The 19522-nt window shown below is 34.8% G+C and overlaps 1 protein-coding gene across 1 annotated transcript in view; it reads left to right on the top strand.

Moving 5' to 3' along the window:
- LOC306865753 (contactin-associated protein-like 4) overlaps positions 1 to 19522 on the top strand; it is a gene marked incomplete at its 5' end in the record, with an annotated part of 151290 nt that overhangs the window by 101456 nt on the left and 30312 nt on the right. Inside the window, 6 exons of the mRNA XM_079410522.1 lie at positions 3987 to 4106; positions 5223 to 5420; positions 7254 to 7410; positions 8476 to 8603; positions 8761 to 8931; positions 16891 to 17109. Coding sequence (XP_079266648.1) covers positions 3987 to 4106; positions 5223 to 5420; positions 7254 to 7410; positions 8476 to 8603; positions 8761 to 8931; positions 16891 to 17109 — 993 coding nt within the window. The remainder of the gene's footprint in view (positions 1 to 3986; positions 4107 to 5222; positions 5421 to 7253; positions 7411 to 8475; positions 8604 to 8760; positions 8932 to 16890; positions 17110 to 19522) is intronic.

The raw sequence follows: 19522 nt of genomic DNA, 5'->3' as shown, positions 1-19522 counted from the left end.
TTCCACACTCAGAGTCAAGGACAGATCAGGAGACAAACGCAGAGAGAATAGTTCCTTCCACATGATATTCCCTAAACTTCACTATTTGACCACCGTTTATGATTTCCTAATTTATGGAATGCAAAATCAACATGCTTCATTCTCTAGATTTTGACATTTTGAATAGAATAACAACATGTATTCATATTCATATTATGTTTTTATGTTTATTGTGCTCATTCATATTCACGTACCTGCACTGAACTGCATCCATTAGGGCTCTTAGGGCAAAAGTTTGCATATTTGGAGAAATATTTATATATTTACTTAATATTACCATAATTTCTATTGTATTCCAGGGCTTGGAATCTATTTAGGAGCAAATTTAGAAACACAGTAGACTAACAAGACATTATTTTATGTAAGCTATAACCATCACTGTGTTTTTTTTTTAGCAAGGAGCAAATTTAGATGCACATTAATATATATGTATATGTGTGGGTGCGTGTGTGTGTGTGTGTGTGTGCCACTACTGGTGGCTGCTCATTCAAATAGATAAGGGGGATAAAATATGCACTTTTACAGCTGTTGACAGCATATTAAACACCTATTATTAAATAAAAACACCTCAAAAGTAAGCATTGTCATAATTCATCAACAGTCGCCCATATACAATTGCTTGTGAAAAATGCACAATATAAATTGATTGCAAAATGCTCTGAAACTGCAACCCTGTGGAGCGTCCAACAGCGCAATGCTTTGATTTTGAAATGTGCAGCATTCATATTTATTTATTTAAATCAAAGGCTTTTGAGGTTAAATAATCATATTAGACTGTATAACAATTCATGTTTTTCCATCTGCAAATTTAAGATGTTCTAAAACGATTGTACAATTGATACAATTTAAAATACCTTTAATTTCATAAAAGCATGAATGCATTTTACAGTTTGCACACATCTATTTTTAGTCGCAAATGCAAGTGAAATATTAGTAGTCTTAACAAATATTGTTTTCTGAAACACATATTTTCATTGCATATTGAGCACTTTTATCCCAGAACATCAAGCAAAATTGAATTCCTCATGATATGAGTCCTGTAAGGAAACAAAATAAAACATGACGCAAGGTCAGGCACTCATTAGCTGCAGAGCTCCAGCTTTACACGCTTATGGATTTACACAGTCCTCAATGAAGTGAAAAGGTCTGCTTTTGGTGCCGTAAAAGAGAGTGGAACAGATCTGGGCTGAAATGAAGCACACGTCACTCAAATGTTTAATGGCGGCAGCATTTAAGACGTTCACACTTGAGCTGTTTTAAAGGGTGAGCTTTATTGAGAGGGACTTTATAGAGCGGCCCCATAATTAGATCTCACATAAAGGTGCTGTCAATCAGAGGAGCGTTTGAGGTTTAAAAATCAAAGGACATTTCTGCAGCACTGTAGCTAAATATATCTGCATTTTCACTGTTTTATATATTTATATGGGTTTAATGAGGTTTTGGTGTTGACAAAATTGAAATTGAAACTAAGTAACGGTTTCTCCAGGTGCTTAGACATAGATATATGGATATTAAATAAATAAATAGAAATTATTATTATTATTATGCTTTCATATTATTTTTTTAATATACATTTTTTATTAAAGTGCATATTACAGATTAAAATTACATAGGCTTGTGATCAGGTTATTATAAAGCTTTATTAGTTCTCATAATCTCAAATCTGACCATACAAATCTTCTATATGTATGTCTTCTATACACTATTATACATGTTATAGAAACTGATTACTCTTAAGGTTTGCCTTCAACAAACAAGCAAACAAACAATAATATTTTTACGCAATATGCAAGAGTGTGTGTGCATATATATATATATATATATATATATATATATATATATATATATATATATATATATATATATATATATATATATATATATATATATATATATATATATTCATTTATTTATATTTAAATGAATATTTATTTATTTATATTTAAATGAATATTTATTTATTTATTTACATAGAAATATATATTTATTTATTTATTTATTTTTAACTATTCTGGGCTTGCGATCAGGTTGTTAGGAAGTTTTATTAGTTCTCTTAATCTCAAATCTGTCCATAAAAATAATTCTCTTCTGTTTCATGCCTTTGAAATATGAAACAGATTGCATATAGATTGTAATTATTTTCCTTGAAAGTGAAACCTACAGTAATCCATTTCCTCCCTAAGCACTTTAATAGATAGTTAACTTACCCTGTTTGCATTACGTCATGAATTCAGAGCTATGAAACAGATGCAGATGGTCATAATTAAAGCTGCTTAGTTTGCCTGAGCGCATGCAAAATTGATGGCAGCATACTTCAGATGAAACACTGCCTTCATTTTATAATACAAATACACTGGGAGGTTTAATTTCACAAATATGCCATGCAAAATTAAGTGGACAATATATGATTCCCATAATTTGCCTCTGAATGCAATGCTTGCATAATATGACAAAATATACGTGGAAATATATATATATATATATGTGGAAAATTTCTGAAAAATTAATGTGAGCCAAAGAGGAAAAGGTTGCAGTTCAAACTCGTGTTTGGTGAGGAATGTTAGCAGATGAACACGAGATCCAGTGTTGATTGACAGGGATCATTCTGAAACATTGATTTAGATCAAAACATCTGCTTAACCAATCACATCGTTCCTTCCAGGTGTGACATCAATAACATCGAGAGTTTCAGAGTGAAGATCTCCCAACACAGCTGTGATTATCAGATCTCACACAGAACCTGTTTTAGCTACAAATCAGTATGAATAACAGACTTAACTACAACTGTCAGTTGCATGCAGTGACATTGTAGTCAGCTAGCCCTTAAAACATTTGTGTTACTTAAAATAAAATAAACCTTAACATTCTACGGGACGGGAGTATGCTTTTGAATGAGATGTGAGCACGTTAACGGTTTGTACTGCTTGTTTACGGTCAATTTCTGCAATAAATACCTGTGACTGCATTTATATTTGCCTGTTACATGCCTGTTTTCAGAAGTGGGTAGGTTTAGGCTAGGGGTGGGATTAGGTTCTCAAATGAAAGTATAAATTTATATAAAATTATTTATATTTTATTACAAATTCATGCAAACCATTAAATTGAGACAAACAACTGAAAGCTTGTCATAGAGCTTGCATGTTTTGTTGCTCTTGTGTTGGTTATGATTGCTTCTATTGTCCTCATTTGACAGAGTATCAACACTTAATGACATTTTAATGACAAATTCAATATTTACCACTGAATAAAAGTGGTCAGAAAAATATTCATGACACAATTCTAATGGCCTCATGACAGCCAATGGCAAAACCAACCACATGCCAGTTTAATGTAATGTTAACCCATAGTTTGATCATTGTGTCATGCTGTGTCATGTTTATGACAGGTTATGTTGTCTTGGTAACGTCAAGTTGTCATGACAAAGAGACTGACAGGTTATGCTGTCTTGGTTTATGTCAAGTTGTCATAACAAAGACATCACAAACAATGTCATATTTGCATTAAAAATGGCATAACTGAGTGAATTATACTTCATGACAGTTGTCATAAACATGCATAAAATCTCCTTCATATTCATAACATGTGTCATGTCATGATTGTGAAGGTGTCATGTCAGTCTTATGCACACCCCTTCAAGTATAAATTTATAAATATTTAGTTAAATGCTGCTTTTTGTCCTTTGTTTTCGTTTATTCATATACATATTATATTTACATTTAGTCATTTAGCAGACGCTTTTATCCAAAGCGACTTACAAATGAGGACAATAGAAGCAATCAAAACCAACAAAAGAGCAACAACATGCAAGTGCTATGACAACAGATCTCAACTTTATAGTGTGAACGCGCACTCGTTTAAGTACGTTACTGTTATTATTCACAGAGTTGAACATAAACGCCTTCACCTCATTATCTCTCCACACTAACCTACTGCTTCTGTGTTTACAGCCATTTATGAAGCGTCGTGTGAGGCGTACAAACACAAAGGAAACACGTCTGGCTTTTACTACATCGACGTGGATGGAAGCGGCCCCATCAAACCTCAACTAATCTACTGCAACATGTCAGGTGAATCTCACGCAGCGAAGCCAAAGTGATTAAATCCCTTTAAACACTCTGTAATTGGGACTTTAATCCACAGCTTTTGATCCTTCACGCACTGTGTCACACCCTGCGGAGGAAGTCAGCTGTGACACTCACAGAAAAACAGACTTTAGAAGAAGCTGACAGATCAACCTTTGAGCATGTCTGTGGGACGTTCTCTCGCACAAATAAAGTTTTGAAAGGCTTTTACGGCCTCATGCCACAGAAGAAGCTTTTAAAGTTGAATAGCTCTTTAGAAAACCATCACGCCACCTTTGATAGATCCTCACTTCTCCTTTGTTAAAGTCAATTATGAAATCCAGATTGACTTTCTTATTACACATCGCTAGTCTTATTGTGCATGATTCATCAGTGCAGTTTTATTCTAAAGAAAAAGTATTTGTCTTGTGTTTCTTCCTAACCTTTTCTAAAAAAATAATAATATTAATACATACTATAATAAATAATAAAATAAAATATATTTAATATGATTAAAATTATGAATATGGTATTCATATTTAATTAATAATATAAAATGTATTTTAATAATAATATTAAATAATTTTGCCATTTTTATTTGTATATACTGTTCTAGTATTAATATTTTAAATTCATTTTTATTTTTATATTTTCAGTTTACATTTTAATGTTTTCACGTAATTTTTATTTATTTATTCATCTATATTTATTAATCGTTTTTCCCCAATTAAGGACATTTTTATATAAAAAAATCAATAATAACAATAACTTAATGTCGACAGTTTCATATTTCACACTACATCAGTAAAATTGATTGAAAAATGTTTTAACAGTAGAACCATTATGAAACATCAATAATCTCTAATGCAACTCAAGTACCCAATTCAGCCGAAAATGGTTCTATATAACTATTCTTTGTACCCAGGAACCTTTTATTTTTATGATTGTTTAGTATATATCACATGCCTTAGGTTTTTTTTTTTTTTTTAATGAATGTCCTGTGAATTTTTGAAGGTCAAATGACTGTTGCACAGAAGAAATCGAAAGAGCTCTGAGCTAAAACATTGTTAACCGTGTGTCATTTTAGCCTTTTCATCGTTCAAATCCCTCTTTTCCCTGCAGATAAAGTATGGATGGTGATCCAACATAATAACACGGAGCTCACCAAATTAAAAGCGTCCTCCGGGATAAATCAGCATTTAGCCCACTTTAACTATTCCGCCGACGCGGAGCAGATCCAGGCGATAATTACCCAGGCGGAGTACTGCGAGCAGGAGCTCTCCTACCAATGCAAAAAGTCACGGCTCTTGAACACACCAGGTAAGCCCTTTTTATTAAGAATATCGATCGCCCCCTCCCTATGAAAGGTCAGGCTTATTAAAACCTCGCTCTATCTGCAGACGCATGACGCTTAAGCAAACGACTCAAATTGATTGTAATGCTCTTGGTTACGGACAGCTCAGTTATTTCCCCACTTTTTTTCGTGTGTTAAATTAATTGAAAGTCACCTTTAGGGTGGATTATTCATGTGCATTTGCACCTTTGAAGAGCTTTTACCGTGTTTGTTTGTTTGTTTGTGTGGGTTTCGGTGTCTATCACAGGTCGAGGCGGGTGATAACGGTTCTCGTAGTCTCTCAAATAAACACGACACATGCGCTCACATGGTAATTACATCCATTAGTTGTCACATTATCAGAGTTCTTGATGAGACGAGGAGAACACGGTGTCGGGCGTAAATAAGACATTTTCAAAATGTCAGATGAATAGTAATGAAAATAACAATTAAACCTGGACAGATGCATGCGAGACTGATGGAAAATCACTCACGAGATCTTTTTAACATTTTAATGCGTTCTCTTAGACAGCAATGAGATTAAAAGCAGAGTAAATAGAGACATGTTCTGCTTCTCAGATGTTTCGTATGAGAAAAAGACCTCACATATCATCTCAAAATTGCTCAAATTGTGCTCATATTTGTCAAGATCACAAAAATATCTCTTTATAAGCTCAAACTTTTCTCATCAAATTCAGGACCAGTTGATCTGAACTATTGACTCTTTTGTGTCTATCTTTATTTCTTTTCAGGAACTGTAGAAACATCTCACATCCTGCTTCTCAGGTGTTTCTCATGAGAAGATCCGAGTAATCTCACACATTGTCTCAGAATTTTGTTCAGATTTGCCAAGATCCCAAAGTCTTCAACAAAAAGTCAGAGATCTCAAACATTTCTCATCAAATTCAGAGTCAAATGACCTAAAATGTTGGTTCTTTTGTGTCTGTAGAAACATAATTTCCAGCTTCTCAGATGAGGAAAAGATCCCAGTAATTTTACACGTCTTTTAGAGATCTCGGATTTGCCAAGATCCCCAAGTCTGAAGTCAAAAGCCAGAAATCTCTGAATGAACTCAAACATTTCTTAGAGGAACTTCAGTAGAAACATCTCATGTCCTGCTTCTCAGATGTTTCTCATGAGAAGAAGACCCCAGGAGTCTCGCTCATCATTTTAAAATATCTCATATTGTGTTCAGATTTGCCAAGATCCCAAAGTCTGCAACTAAAACTCAAAGAGCTTAATATGTATGCAAACATTTCTCATCAAATTCAGGATCAAATGATCAGAATTATTGACTCTTTTGTGTCTGTTCTGATTTCTTTTGAGGAGCTTTAGTAGAAACATCTCATTTTCTGCTTCTCTAATATTTCTCATGAGAAAAAGACATTAGTAATCTCACACATTATCTCAAAATGTCTCAAACTATCCTCAGATCTACAAAGATCCCAAAATCTCCAACCATTAATTTGTCTTTTTATTTCTTTTGATGAAACTTGGTAAAAACATCTAATTTGCTGATTCTCAATTGTTTCTCATGGGTAAAATACCCCAGTAATCTAATTTCTCATCAAATTCAGGATCATATGATTTCAGTTATTGACTCAATTTGTGTCTGTTTTTATTTTGCAAATGGAAAAATTACTAAACACTCAGTAATATTAGTTATGAAAGCACAAGCTCTGAGCAATAACATTTCATCTGGGTGTGCTTTATTCAAGAAATCTTCCTGTTTGTTTTCCATCATCTCAGTGTGATAGTGTAGCGCGGTTGCGTCAGTCTAATGATGAGCGCTGTGTGTGTGTGTGTGTGTGGTGTTGCAGACGGCGCTCCGTTCAGCTGGTGGGTGGGCCAGTCGGGCGAGGCACACATGTACTGGGGCGGCGCGGTGCCAGGCAGTCAGCAGTGCGCCTGTGGCCTGCAGGAGAACTGTGTGCATCCCGAACACTTCTGCAACTGTGACGCCGACAGCAAAGAGTGGTACAACACACACTCACATGACTGTCAGCAGCACATCCGGCTCATATTACAACCCCAAACCAAGTTTGTTTATAGAAAACGAAGCCTACTTTCAGGAACATTGAGATGTTCTTCTGCATTGTAGCATTGTTTTCATGGCAGTTACAGACATTCAAACCCTCTGAATTCTTCAAACTGAAATGCATTGAGTTGTTTCCGTCTTTCAAACAGAATGAATCAGTCTCATTTAAACTTCAGATGCAACAAACAGCATAAGGTTTTGTAAATTTGATTCATTTCTAGGAATCAGCTTAATCAAATGAATCTGTCTGATTCAATGAATTGATTCAAATTTCTGATTAAGGATGTTCATTTCGGTTATTTTTCCTAACCGACAACCGATGCTCGTTAACCAATTATTAACCGTTAACCGACAAGATTATTTTAAATTAGATCTGAATTAAATTAGAACGAATAAGTGTATTTGACCCATTAAAAATACTAACATTTGTTTTCCAGAGATTAATTTGACAATTTTCACTTAAATAATAATTTAAGAAAACGAAAGAAAAACTGTGCAACAAGTATAACCTATGCAGAGTTTCGGTTCATGTTTGTGCTGCGCGAAAGGAAACCAGACGGCAAAAAGTGGCGTCCTATTTTTTTAGGCTTTTTTAGGCAAAAGCGCAAAGATTTGTTTTTTATTGTGAATGTACACAAATAAAAGCAAACCTTTTACAATTCCGATTATCTTCATGACTAAAAAGAGTAGTTGCTTCCACTGTTAGAAAGAAGAAAAAAATCAAGCGATTGCTCCAGCGCCACATACGTGCACACAGTTAAGCATTCTACCTTGACAATGCAGCCTGTGCAATAAACAAATTCAATTTTACAATGTTTCTTCTCTTTTTAATGCAGCTTTATTCTGCATTAAGAGAATTGGAAAATGCTCTTGCAATGCAATGCAAAATTGCTTTTGACTTATGGGTGAAATTTGATCTGGACATGTTAACATCCACGTTCTTGACAGTTTTGATGAGATTAGCCCCTCATGTGTTCAGTCATGCTGTTTTGATTCTTTGACAGGTCGAATGATTCTGGGCTGCTGTCCCATAAAGAGCATTTACCGGTGCGAGTGCTGGCTGTGGGTGACATCAACAGATCGGGTTCAGAAGCAGCCTACAGAGTGGGACCCCTGCAGTGTTATGGTGACAGTAAGTACCGCACAGATTTAATCACACTGTGAGCGCTCACTCTGTCAACCTGTCAAACCCACCGCCGCTACATCAGCTCGGCTGGATTGGCATTTCATGTGCTTAATGAAAACCACAGGCTCTTTTTAAATACAGCTACTGTAAATGTTTTCTTCAGACAACTTCTGGAACGCTGCCTACTTCAACAAGGAGACGTCGTACCTGCACTTTCCCACGTTCCACGGGGAGCTGAGCGCCGATATCTCCTTCCTGTTTAAGACCAGCTCTTCATCTGGAGTGTTTCTGGAGAACCTGGGGATCAAAGACTTCATCCGGATCGAACTGAGCTGTAAGTGCGGTCGAACTTCCTATTTATTCCTCTGAATCTCATGAAAACCTGCCAAGACGTTGCATGAAATAAAAAGGAACAGTTTTTGTTTTTTGTTGATTTTTGTTTTTCAAGTAGTAATTAAGTACCCCCAAAGTCTTAAAAGAAAAGCTCATTCTTATTCATTTAATTTGTGTGTGTATATATATATAATATATATATATATATATATATATATATATATATATATATATATATATATATATATATATACAGTGCCCTCCATAAGTGTTGGAACAGTAAAGACAAAATTGCTCTGTTGGCTGTGGAGTCAAGACATTTGCAAATATGATTAAAAGATGAATATGAGACAAAACTACAGAATGTCACATTTTATTATTAGCCATTTCAACACATACATGTTTTACCAAATAAAAAGAACAGCACTTTTAGAGTTCATCCCACTCATTGATGTGAGCATAAATATTGGGACAGTTGAACATAAGGCAGATATAAAAGATTAAAAGCTATTATTTAGTTGCAGATCCCTTGCGCACAATCACAGCAGTGAGTCTGTGACACATAGACATCACCAGACTCTTGCTCTCATCCTTTGAAATACTTTTCCCAGCCTTTAATGCAGCCAGTTCCAATTGTTGCTTGTTTTGGGGAGTTTCTGCCTTTACTCTCCTCTCCAGCTGCTGAAATTCATGTTCAATCAGATTTAAATCTGGAGATTGACTTGGGCAATCTAAGACTTTCCATTTCTTTGCTCTTATAAACTCCTTGACTGAACTGGCAGGCTGTTTTGGGTCATTGTCCTGATTGCAATATGAAACACTTCCCAATGAATCTGGTGCCATTTTCTTGAATATTGGTTGGCAAGATGGTTTTGTACACTTCTAAATTCATTCTGCTACTGTCATCATACATTAAGTCATCAGTAAAGTTGAGAGGGCCTGTTCCAGAGGCAGTCATGCATACCCATGCCATGACACCACCTCCACCATGCTTTACAGATGAGGCTGTATGCTTGGGATCATTTGCAGTTCCCTTTTTTCTCCACATTTTTGCTTTCCCATCACTTAGATAAAGGTTCATCTTTGTCTCATCTGTCCATAAACACAGTTCCAAAACTCTTCTGGCTCAAACTCTAATCTTGCCTTTCTATGTTTGGTGCTGGTCAGAGGTTTGCATCTTGCTGTGTAGCATCTGTAATTCTGTGTCAAAGTCTCCTGAGGACAGTAGATTGTCAGAGCATCACCCCAGCTTTCTGGAAGTTGTTGGTGATTTTACAGACACGTCTTTTAAGGTTCATTTTCACAGCTTTTATGATTTGTCTGTCATCAACTACTGTTGTTTTCTCAGCCGATCAGGTCGTTGTTGGTTGCTGGTGTTGCTGGTGGTTTCCAAACTCTTGATTTCTCCATGCCCTTTGTTTTTGCTAGAGCTCTAATTGACTTCCTCTTTTCTTTTAGCATCCAAATTGCTTGCTTTTCTCTCAAAGTCAGCTCCCTCATCTTCATCCTGGTTTGTGTGTGTCATCATCGAATGCAAGATTCAGAAAACAGAAGTAATGGATATAACTGATACGACACATTCCCTGCTTTTAATATCTGAAGAATTAATGCAACAGGACACAGCTGATCACTTAGAAAGACCTGAGAGGCAACTGTTCCAATACATTTGGAGGGCACTTAATTTGTAATTATATAATACAAATTAATAATTATATATATTAATTGTATATTCTTAATTTTTATTTTTTTAATTATATATAATAAATATTATAAAAGTAGTTTTACTGATTATTGGGGTAGTGAAGGTAATATATATGGTTGTATAACAGCAATTAGAATTTGGAATACATAATATAATATAAAATATTAATTAAAAAATTATAAAATAGTATAATTTAAATATAATGTACATTAAATATTAATAAAATAAGTAGAAATCCTCTAAATGTTTGTGCTGAATGTGCTGGAATGTCTTTAAATAATGTCAAAATGCAAAACAATATTAATGGCCTTCAAAATAGATTTCATTTTATTGTATTTCTCTTTTGATTTTGTGGTTAAATAGGATTTATACATGTTCTTGACATGTTTCGTGAGGTTCACCGCTGTAGAAAAACACGTAGAAGAATCAGTATGTGTTTATGTAGTGATTGAGTCGAGTATTGAATTGATGAACTGTCTTTATGGGTATGTGTGTGCGCGTGTGCGCGTGTGTGTTTGCTCATGTTTGCATGGGGTTACATACGTTAGTTGAGTATGTCAATATTGCTGGGTATTTGTTTATCCACCAAAGGGAGAAATAATCCAGAGAAGCTGTCGGCTGAAAATATAGACATCACAAAATGGTTTTCTCCAGGGAAATTACCGCAGAATAGCTCTTGAACCAATATGTAGAGACGTGCTCGGCTGGTTTGCAGTGAAACCCTCCTCTACATGATCAATTTAAGACCTTTGGCCATTTTGTAGCGGTATTTGCTAAGTCAAACATCAGCTTTACTGTTACTCCTAGTCATCTGAAGCCCTAAACCATTCAAAAAAAGTATTACACTGTGTTTGTGCTCCTATAGCCTTATAGTTCTGTTGCTATTTTGAATTAGTTATTATTTTTCTGAAAGTATATAAATATAATAATAATAATAATTTAATATTAATATTGTTTAATTATAATATTGAATATACACCACCAGTCAAAGGTTTTTGAACAGTAAAATTCTGAATATAAAATTCTGAAATATTTGCACTATTTAAAACAGCTCTTTTCTATTTAAATATATCTTAAAATGTGTTTTATTCCTGTGATTTCAAAGCTGATTTTTTAGCATCATTACTCCAGTCACATGGTTCACAAAATTATAATATTCTGATTTGCTGCTCAAAAAATTATTATTATTATTATTATTATTATTAGTATTATGTTGAAAACAGCCAAATATATTTTTTTCAGGTTTCTTTGATGAATAGCAAGTTCAGAAGGACAGCTTTTATCTGAAATAGAAATCTTTTGTAACATTATAAATGTATTTTATCATCGTTTTGATCAATTTAAAGCATCCTTGATAAATAAAAAATATTAATTTCTATAATCCTATAACCCTTAACAATAACCCCCCCCCCCCCCCCCCCCCCCCCCAAAAAATAATACTGACTCCAAGCGTTTGAATAGTATAGTGTGTAATGTTACAAAAGCCTTTTATTTCAGATAAATGCTGATCTTTGAATCTTTCTATTCATCAAAGAATCCTGAAAATATTATATTTGGCTGTTTGCAAATCAGCATATTAGAATGATTTCTGAAGGCATATGTGACTGGAATAATGATGCTGAAAATTCTGCTTTGAAATCACAAGAATAAATTACATTTTAAAATATAGTCAAATAGAAAACAGTTATTTTAAAGAGTAAAAATATTTCAAAATTTTACTGTTTTGTTGTACTTTGGATCAAATAAACGCAGGCTTGGTGAGAAAAACATTAAAAATCATACTGTTCAAAAAGTTTTGACTGGTAGTGTATATATTTAAATGATAAATATTACAAATACTATGCATATAATATACATCATATAAATATTAATACAAATATAGAATGTGATATTTAATTAGAATTATTGAATCAGTTCCTATTTCTAAAAATGTTTTTGTGTTTTAATTTGCTTTAATAAGTGATCTGATGCACCATTTTCACCTGCTGGAGCAGAAAACGGGTGAAAAAATCCACAGGTGCACACAGAAGGAGGAACTTAGCCATTTTTAGAAAGCAGAAGATCACAGAAACTAGTGCAAATGCATAGCAAAACGCTAAAAATCACCCAGAACCCAAACATGCGCAAAAACCACTTTGATTTCCTCTGAAAATGTAAAATCTAGTTCAGCTGCTGTTAGATGAGCTCTATCTGTCTCCCGTCAGCCGCAGTTAATCCGAACCCTATAAAAGCCCTCGTCCTGTGGGTGTGTGAGTTTTATTATATCCCTCCGCCACGCACTCGCTGTCTATTGCACGAGTGTTTAACTGCATGAAAGAGCTGTTAAATTCCTGCCGTAATGGCCTCATGTGATGGATGAGAATAGAGGATGTGAAGACCTTACAACGCCCGAGCACTTGTTCCTTTATAATGACAAATCCTCTGGCTGGAAGAGCTCAATTAACCTCTCATTATATGCTGACGGAGTTGCTCGTGTAGGACGTGAACTCACAGGACGTTCCTCTCAAAGCCATGGACGAGAATAAACAGTGGCGTCTGAGATCTGAGCTGGAAGAGTTTGGTCAGAAACGTGATTTATTCGCCGTCACGTCAATCCAAACCAGCGTGACTTTACTTCCTTCATGTAGCAAAAAAGTTTGTTTTTTTATATCCGTAAAAGACCATTGAGGTTGCAAATGGGGTACAGAATTTACATGTGAATTTAAATGCAAGGAAGTAGAATTTAAATGAATCGAAATTCATAGAAATTTACATTAATAAGTTTAACAAGACAAACTTTGAATGTTGACTTGACAAAGACTGGATAGATAGATAGATAGATAGATAGATAGATAGATAGATAGATAGATAGATAGATAGATAGATAGATAGATAGATAGATAGATAGATAGATAGATAGATAGATAGATAGATAGATAGATAGATAGATAGATAGATAGATAGATAGATAGATAGATAGATAATACGGTTCAAACATTTGGGGTCAGTTAGATGGCAGAATATTCATTTGAGGCTGAACTGTATGTTTAATAATGACTCCAGCAGCACTGCTCTTTACCCTGAGCTCAGCTGAGCTGGGAATGATGAGCAGCTCGTAGCACTTCATCAGCGTTTTTCTGTCATTAGAGAAGTGCTTCATGGCAGGGATGTGCCGCAGGAGCTCTTCATTCAGAAATCTTACAGATGGAGCAGCGGGAGCCTGAAGATGCGCTGCTTCTTCAACATATGTGAAGACCGAGTAAGAAACTGAGACGTGTGAACCAGATTTAGGTTCTAGTTTTTAGTTGTTGGGGGGGTTTTTTTGTTTGTTTTTTTGAAGCTGTAAATCATAAAGGTCATTGGAGTGTGTTTTACAAGAAAACTATTTCAGCTTTTCTACTTCAAAATTTCACATTTAAGTAAATTTAATTAACCTTGGGATAGTTAAATAATAACAGTTCTGTACATGGAAATGGCATACCGTGTGCCTCAAATGTACCGTGTGCCTTTCCTTCTTATGTAAATAAAAAAGACCACTGAAAAACAGGCAAATAAGAACATAACACCGACTGTGACGTAACTGTCGGAATCACTACGCCCCCAACATTTGCATAACGTCTACCCGCCCATGTTCTAGGCCAGCCGAACCTACACAGCCGAATCATCTGAAGTTCTGCAGGTATTGTAAATAAACAAACGCGGACAACACCGAAAATGGCAGATCAAACAGTTCCACCAGGGAGGGGGGGGGGCGCTCTGGAGGCCTCTCAGGACACACACGGACAGGAACACAGGATGGGGACCTCCAGAGCGAAACAGATAGAATGGAGGCCATGGCAGAGCTGGGAGCTCTCAAGGCTGTGCAGGGGGTGTGATGTGCAGGGATGGGTTGGTGTCTGTATTCAGAAAGGCACAGAAAGCAAATGACGCGTTCTACTAAAATAACACGAGCCATTAAAGGGACATGGTTAGCTCCTTGCTAGCGGTAGCCTGTTACAGTACATAAGATTTCACTTACCGCATAAACAGAGTAAGGAGAGATGACTGAGGATGATGGTGAATGATTTACAGATCCTGAGCACCACTGACAAGCATCTGATCTTGTAAAATGCGTGGTAAGTACTGCCACTCCATAGTATAAGCAGAGTACGTGTGATTGCGAATCTCGAAAGTGAAACTGTAACGCGATCGACCGATCGTTCAAAAGCAGTTTCAATGCCCCGCGTATTAATAGCGGCTCCCTGATGCCTGCATTTTATATACAGTATAATTACCTGACGATATAACTGCGAGAGAAAGTATTGAAATATATATTTTCCTCCCTGTGTTTCCTTCTTGCTGTGAGCTACTGAAATGAGCCACACTGTGAAACAGCCAATCAGAGCAGAGCTCGCCATAGAGCAGCACTGTGAAACACCCAATCAGTGCAGAGCGCATTAATATTCATGACCCTGCCAAATAAGCCAATAACAGACCATTTCATTCTAGGGAGAAATCCTAGGGTTGTATGGAGATTTTTTGCCCTCTACATCCCCACATACGTTCTATGTAGATATCAGAGAACAATTTAAAATACTGTATCAATGCATTCTATGGCACCTTACTAATGGTGTTACTTGAGGTTTCAGTGTAATAAAAAAAACATGTTCTGCTCATATAGCACTCCAAAAAAAAAAAAAGAAAAAAAAAAATTATATATATATATTTTTATATATATATATATTTAAAAAAAATTCTGTCTTCTATTTTTAGATTTTGTTATTTCAGGGTTATTTTAGTATAAATTTTTGTAGATGTATAGTATATACTATTTATCAATATTTTAAATTAGCTTTTATTTTTATATATTCAGTTTTCATTCTAATTTTGAAGTATTAGTAAGATTTTTTTAAATAATTAATATTAAATTTTTTCTATTTTTATTTCAATGTTATTTTATAGCATTGATGATATATTGTTATATATATTTATTAATATTCTGAATTAGTTTTAATATTTCCAGTTTTCATTAAAAAATGTAATTTGAGTAAGATTTAGTTTACACATTTTTATATTTTTATTATGTCTATATTGTTATTTTGCCATTATTTTTATACTATTCAAATATTTATTAATATTTTGAATGAGCTTTTTTTTTATTTTCAGTTTTAATTTTAATTTGACATTTTTAGAAGGATTTTTTTATTAAAAATATTTAATTTGTATTATTTGTGACCCTGGACCACAAAACCAATCTTAAGTGTCAGTTTTTCGAAATTGAGATTTATAGATAATCTGAAAGCTGATTTAAATATGAATAATCTTTCCATTGATGTATGGTTTGTTATGATCGGACAATATTTGGCTGAGATGCAACTATTTGAAAATCTAGAATCTGAGGGTGCAAAAAAATCTAAACATTTGAGAAAATCACCTTTAAAGTTGTCCAAATGAAGTTCTTAGAAATGCATATTACTAATCCAAAATTAAGTTTTGATATAATTACGGTAACGAAATTTCCAAAGTATATAATAATTGTATAGATAATTTTCACCCATTATATGTATTTTTGGCTATTGTTACAAATATATCCCAGCGACTTAAGACTGGTTTTGTGGTCCAGGGTCACATTTATATTTTTATATCAGTGGCATTTTAGAATTATTCATATACTATTATAGTATTTATGAATATGTTGAATTAGTTTTTCTATTTGTGGTTTCAGTTTTCATTTTAATTTTAGTTGTAGTAATTTTATGTGCTTTTGTATAGATTTTTACATTTTCTGAAGAAAACATGAGTTGCTATGTGGTTGTTAGGTGGTTGCTGGCCCAGTAAAGGCTGCTTAATAAAAATAACTCCCAAAAAAAGTCTGTGATCTTCTGAATAAAATGAAGTGAATATGGAAGTAGCTCAGATCATTTGATGAAGGATTTGATGAGTTCATATTTTCTGGAAGAAACATCTGGTTCCTCAGAGAAGCTGTTAAGATCTTAACAGAGAGTTTTGTCTCTCCTGCGGGTTTTTAGCTCTATAGATTATGCTGTTCATCAGCATGATGCTTTTCTCCCATTTAGAGCAGCTGAATGGATCTGTCAGCTGTTTTCTCATTCATTTCATCATCATTAGAAGTTGTTTTAGACGTTCTCCTGGCGTTTTCCCAAAGTATCAAACATCACCTGCCACACAACAGATTTCACCGGAACGCATCTCATTTCTCATTTCTCCTCAGCAGTTGCGTCTTATTAACCATCAGCCAGATGTCAGTCTGAACATCCATCAGATGTGTTGTGTTTCCAGCCCCGACTCAGGTGCTCTTCTCGTTTGACGTGGGGAACGGGCCTCTGGAGGTGAAGGTGGAGACGCGGGCGGCTCTGAACGACGAGCGCTGGCATCACGTGAGAGCCGAGAGGAACGTGAAGGAGGCCTCGCTGTATGTGGACCATCATCCCGGCGCCGTTCAGAAAGCCCCTGCTGACGGACACATTCATCTGCAGCTCAACAGCCAGCTGTTTGTAGGTAGGAGAACAATTAACAGATCAATGATGTCTGTTCATCCTCATTTGTCCCTTTTGTGTGAATCACACAAAGAACATGTGCAGCTCATATATCATTTCAAAATCAAATAGTCAAATAGGACATTTTGTTTAAAAATATTTTACACAAAAAAAAAAAAAAAAAAACATTTGACTAAATACAAATAAAAAAGGAATTTTTGCTTTCAGATATTCTATATTTTGACTTTTTTATTTATAGCTCAGTATTATTTATATACTATTATAATATTTATCAATATTTTAAAAAACAGCTTTCAAATATTTTATATTTTTATGTCTATTTTTGGTTTTACTTTTTTACTTTTACTATTATAGTATTTATTAGTATATTATGATAAAATGGGAACGTTTGCTTACAAATTTTTGATTTTTCTTATTTTTAAGTTTCCATTTCATTGTTATTTTAATATTATTTATGTACTATAATAGTATTTAGCAGTATTTTGAATTGACTTGATTTTAAATCTTCAGTTTTCATTTTACTTTTAGCATTTTTATTAGTGTTTGTATTATTTATATTTTTACTTCATGTTTACTTAATGTATTTTTATTTCAGCTGTACTTTTAGTAATGCTACTTAGTACTTTAACTTATTTCAGTTAAATAAAAAAAAAAAAAATAGGTTTGCTTTTGATCTAATATTTATATTTTATTTCAGCTTTATTTCAATAACCAAATTAGTTTTACTTTGTTAAAAAAATATATATTATTTTGTCTTTACATATTTTAAAACTATGAAGTGTTTACATTTTGATATTATTATAATGACAATTAACCATATTATTATTATTACTAGTATTTGCAAGGCAGGGTAAGACAAGGCAAGGCTGACAGACAGGAACAGTAACGAGTAAACCAGACAAAATCTAACGGAACAGACAGGACTTAAATACAAGGGATAATCATAGATAATTAGACAAATACAGCTGGACAAGAATTAACTAATGATCACATTAAACAAGGACAGGAAACAAACCAAATATGGAAACATGAGGCGGGAACACATGACACACACGACAGAGAACTGACAGTATTATTATTTAATGAAGTTATTCATGCATCACTGCATTTGTTATACTGCCTTTATGATGATTTTTTTTTAAATACAGAAGAATAATTAAAAATGAGAAAATGAAAATTATAGCAAATGTATAACATCCAGATGCGTCATAACTCATAATATGGGGAATTTGGAGGTAAAAGTCCTGAAAATTATGCAAAATGTTTTTTTCTTTTCTTTTGGTTATGGGGGATGAAATATGAGATGAGTTGTGAGCAGGTTTCTTGAGATTCAGTCCTGCAAAGCGTGCTGGTGTGAATCTGGAGAGCTGAAATAGGTTGTGATGCCGTGACTCTCAATGCGAATGCTTTCTGTGAAGATGAAGATCTGTTGACCTTGACTGAGTAGCTGGCAAATCTGAAAGGTGTCTGTGTGTTGGAGGAATTCAGCACGAATGAATTGAAGTTTTCCAGTAAGTGTTGGCAAAGTAGTGTCATTATAGTTCAATCTTTACAGCTCCATCTGCAGCAATTGGATTGGAGGTTCCCATTACTGTTCAAATGCGGCCGTCTGCTCATCTAGCTATGAAGAACTCCATTTCAGCCCATTTATAATGCAGGCCTGAGGTCTTCTGGGTAAAATAGATCAGTCATTCGACTCCAGGAGAAGCTTTCAGATATTCTTTTCAGGTCATAACATGAGAAAGAAAGCCATTTTTATCAAGTTATCAGCTTTGATAGGCTGCTGCAGACTCAAATGAGGCTCACAGATCGCTCTTTCAGAAACTTCATGGAAACATCTCGGTTATGATTCACCTCAAACATCACGCTCATCACAAATGCTTCTTCAACAGTTCTTTAGGACAAATACAAATAAACACATATGAGTCAGTAGATGTCATCCAGTACAATATAGAGCTATAAAACTAATGTAGAATTATAGTTCCCTATCAGTCGGTCACTCCGAGTCACGTCGGTGACCGACGAATTGGGATCTCGCTTAGAGAGACCAATCCCCTACGAGAGTATCTAAACGAGCCAATGCACATTGGCATGCGATTATTGCATCCAGCTGCCGCTAATCACAGCGTGAGTATAATTAGGCAGCGGGTGCAGCGCATATTCAGCTTTTCGCTTCGGAGCCGAGCGGTTACATTGTTCTGCTCCTGACCTCTGCTGACGAGTGAATTCAACGAGTTAAGCACGCTCTTGGGAGACTCTCGTGCTGGCGGTACGGCGCTTCAGCGGCGGTGGTTCTTCCTGTGTCGAGTGGGTTGCACACATCAGGCTGCACTACCCCCTGATTGTGTTGCAAGTGGCCATCTCCCCTGTGCGCTTCAGCACACTGAAAGAGTGATTTCTCTAAAAGAGCATTC

This window comes from Barbus barbus (assembly GCF_936440315.1).
Source record: "Barbus barbus genome assembly, chromosome: 47".
NCBI classification, from domain to species: domain Eukaryota; kingdom Metazoa; phylum Chordata; class Actinopteri; order Cypriniformes; family Cyprinidae; genus Barbus; species Barbus barbus.
The sequence above is the reverse complement of the archived record's forward strand: the minus strand, read 5'-3'. Positions and strand labels throughout refer to the sequence as shown.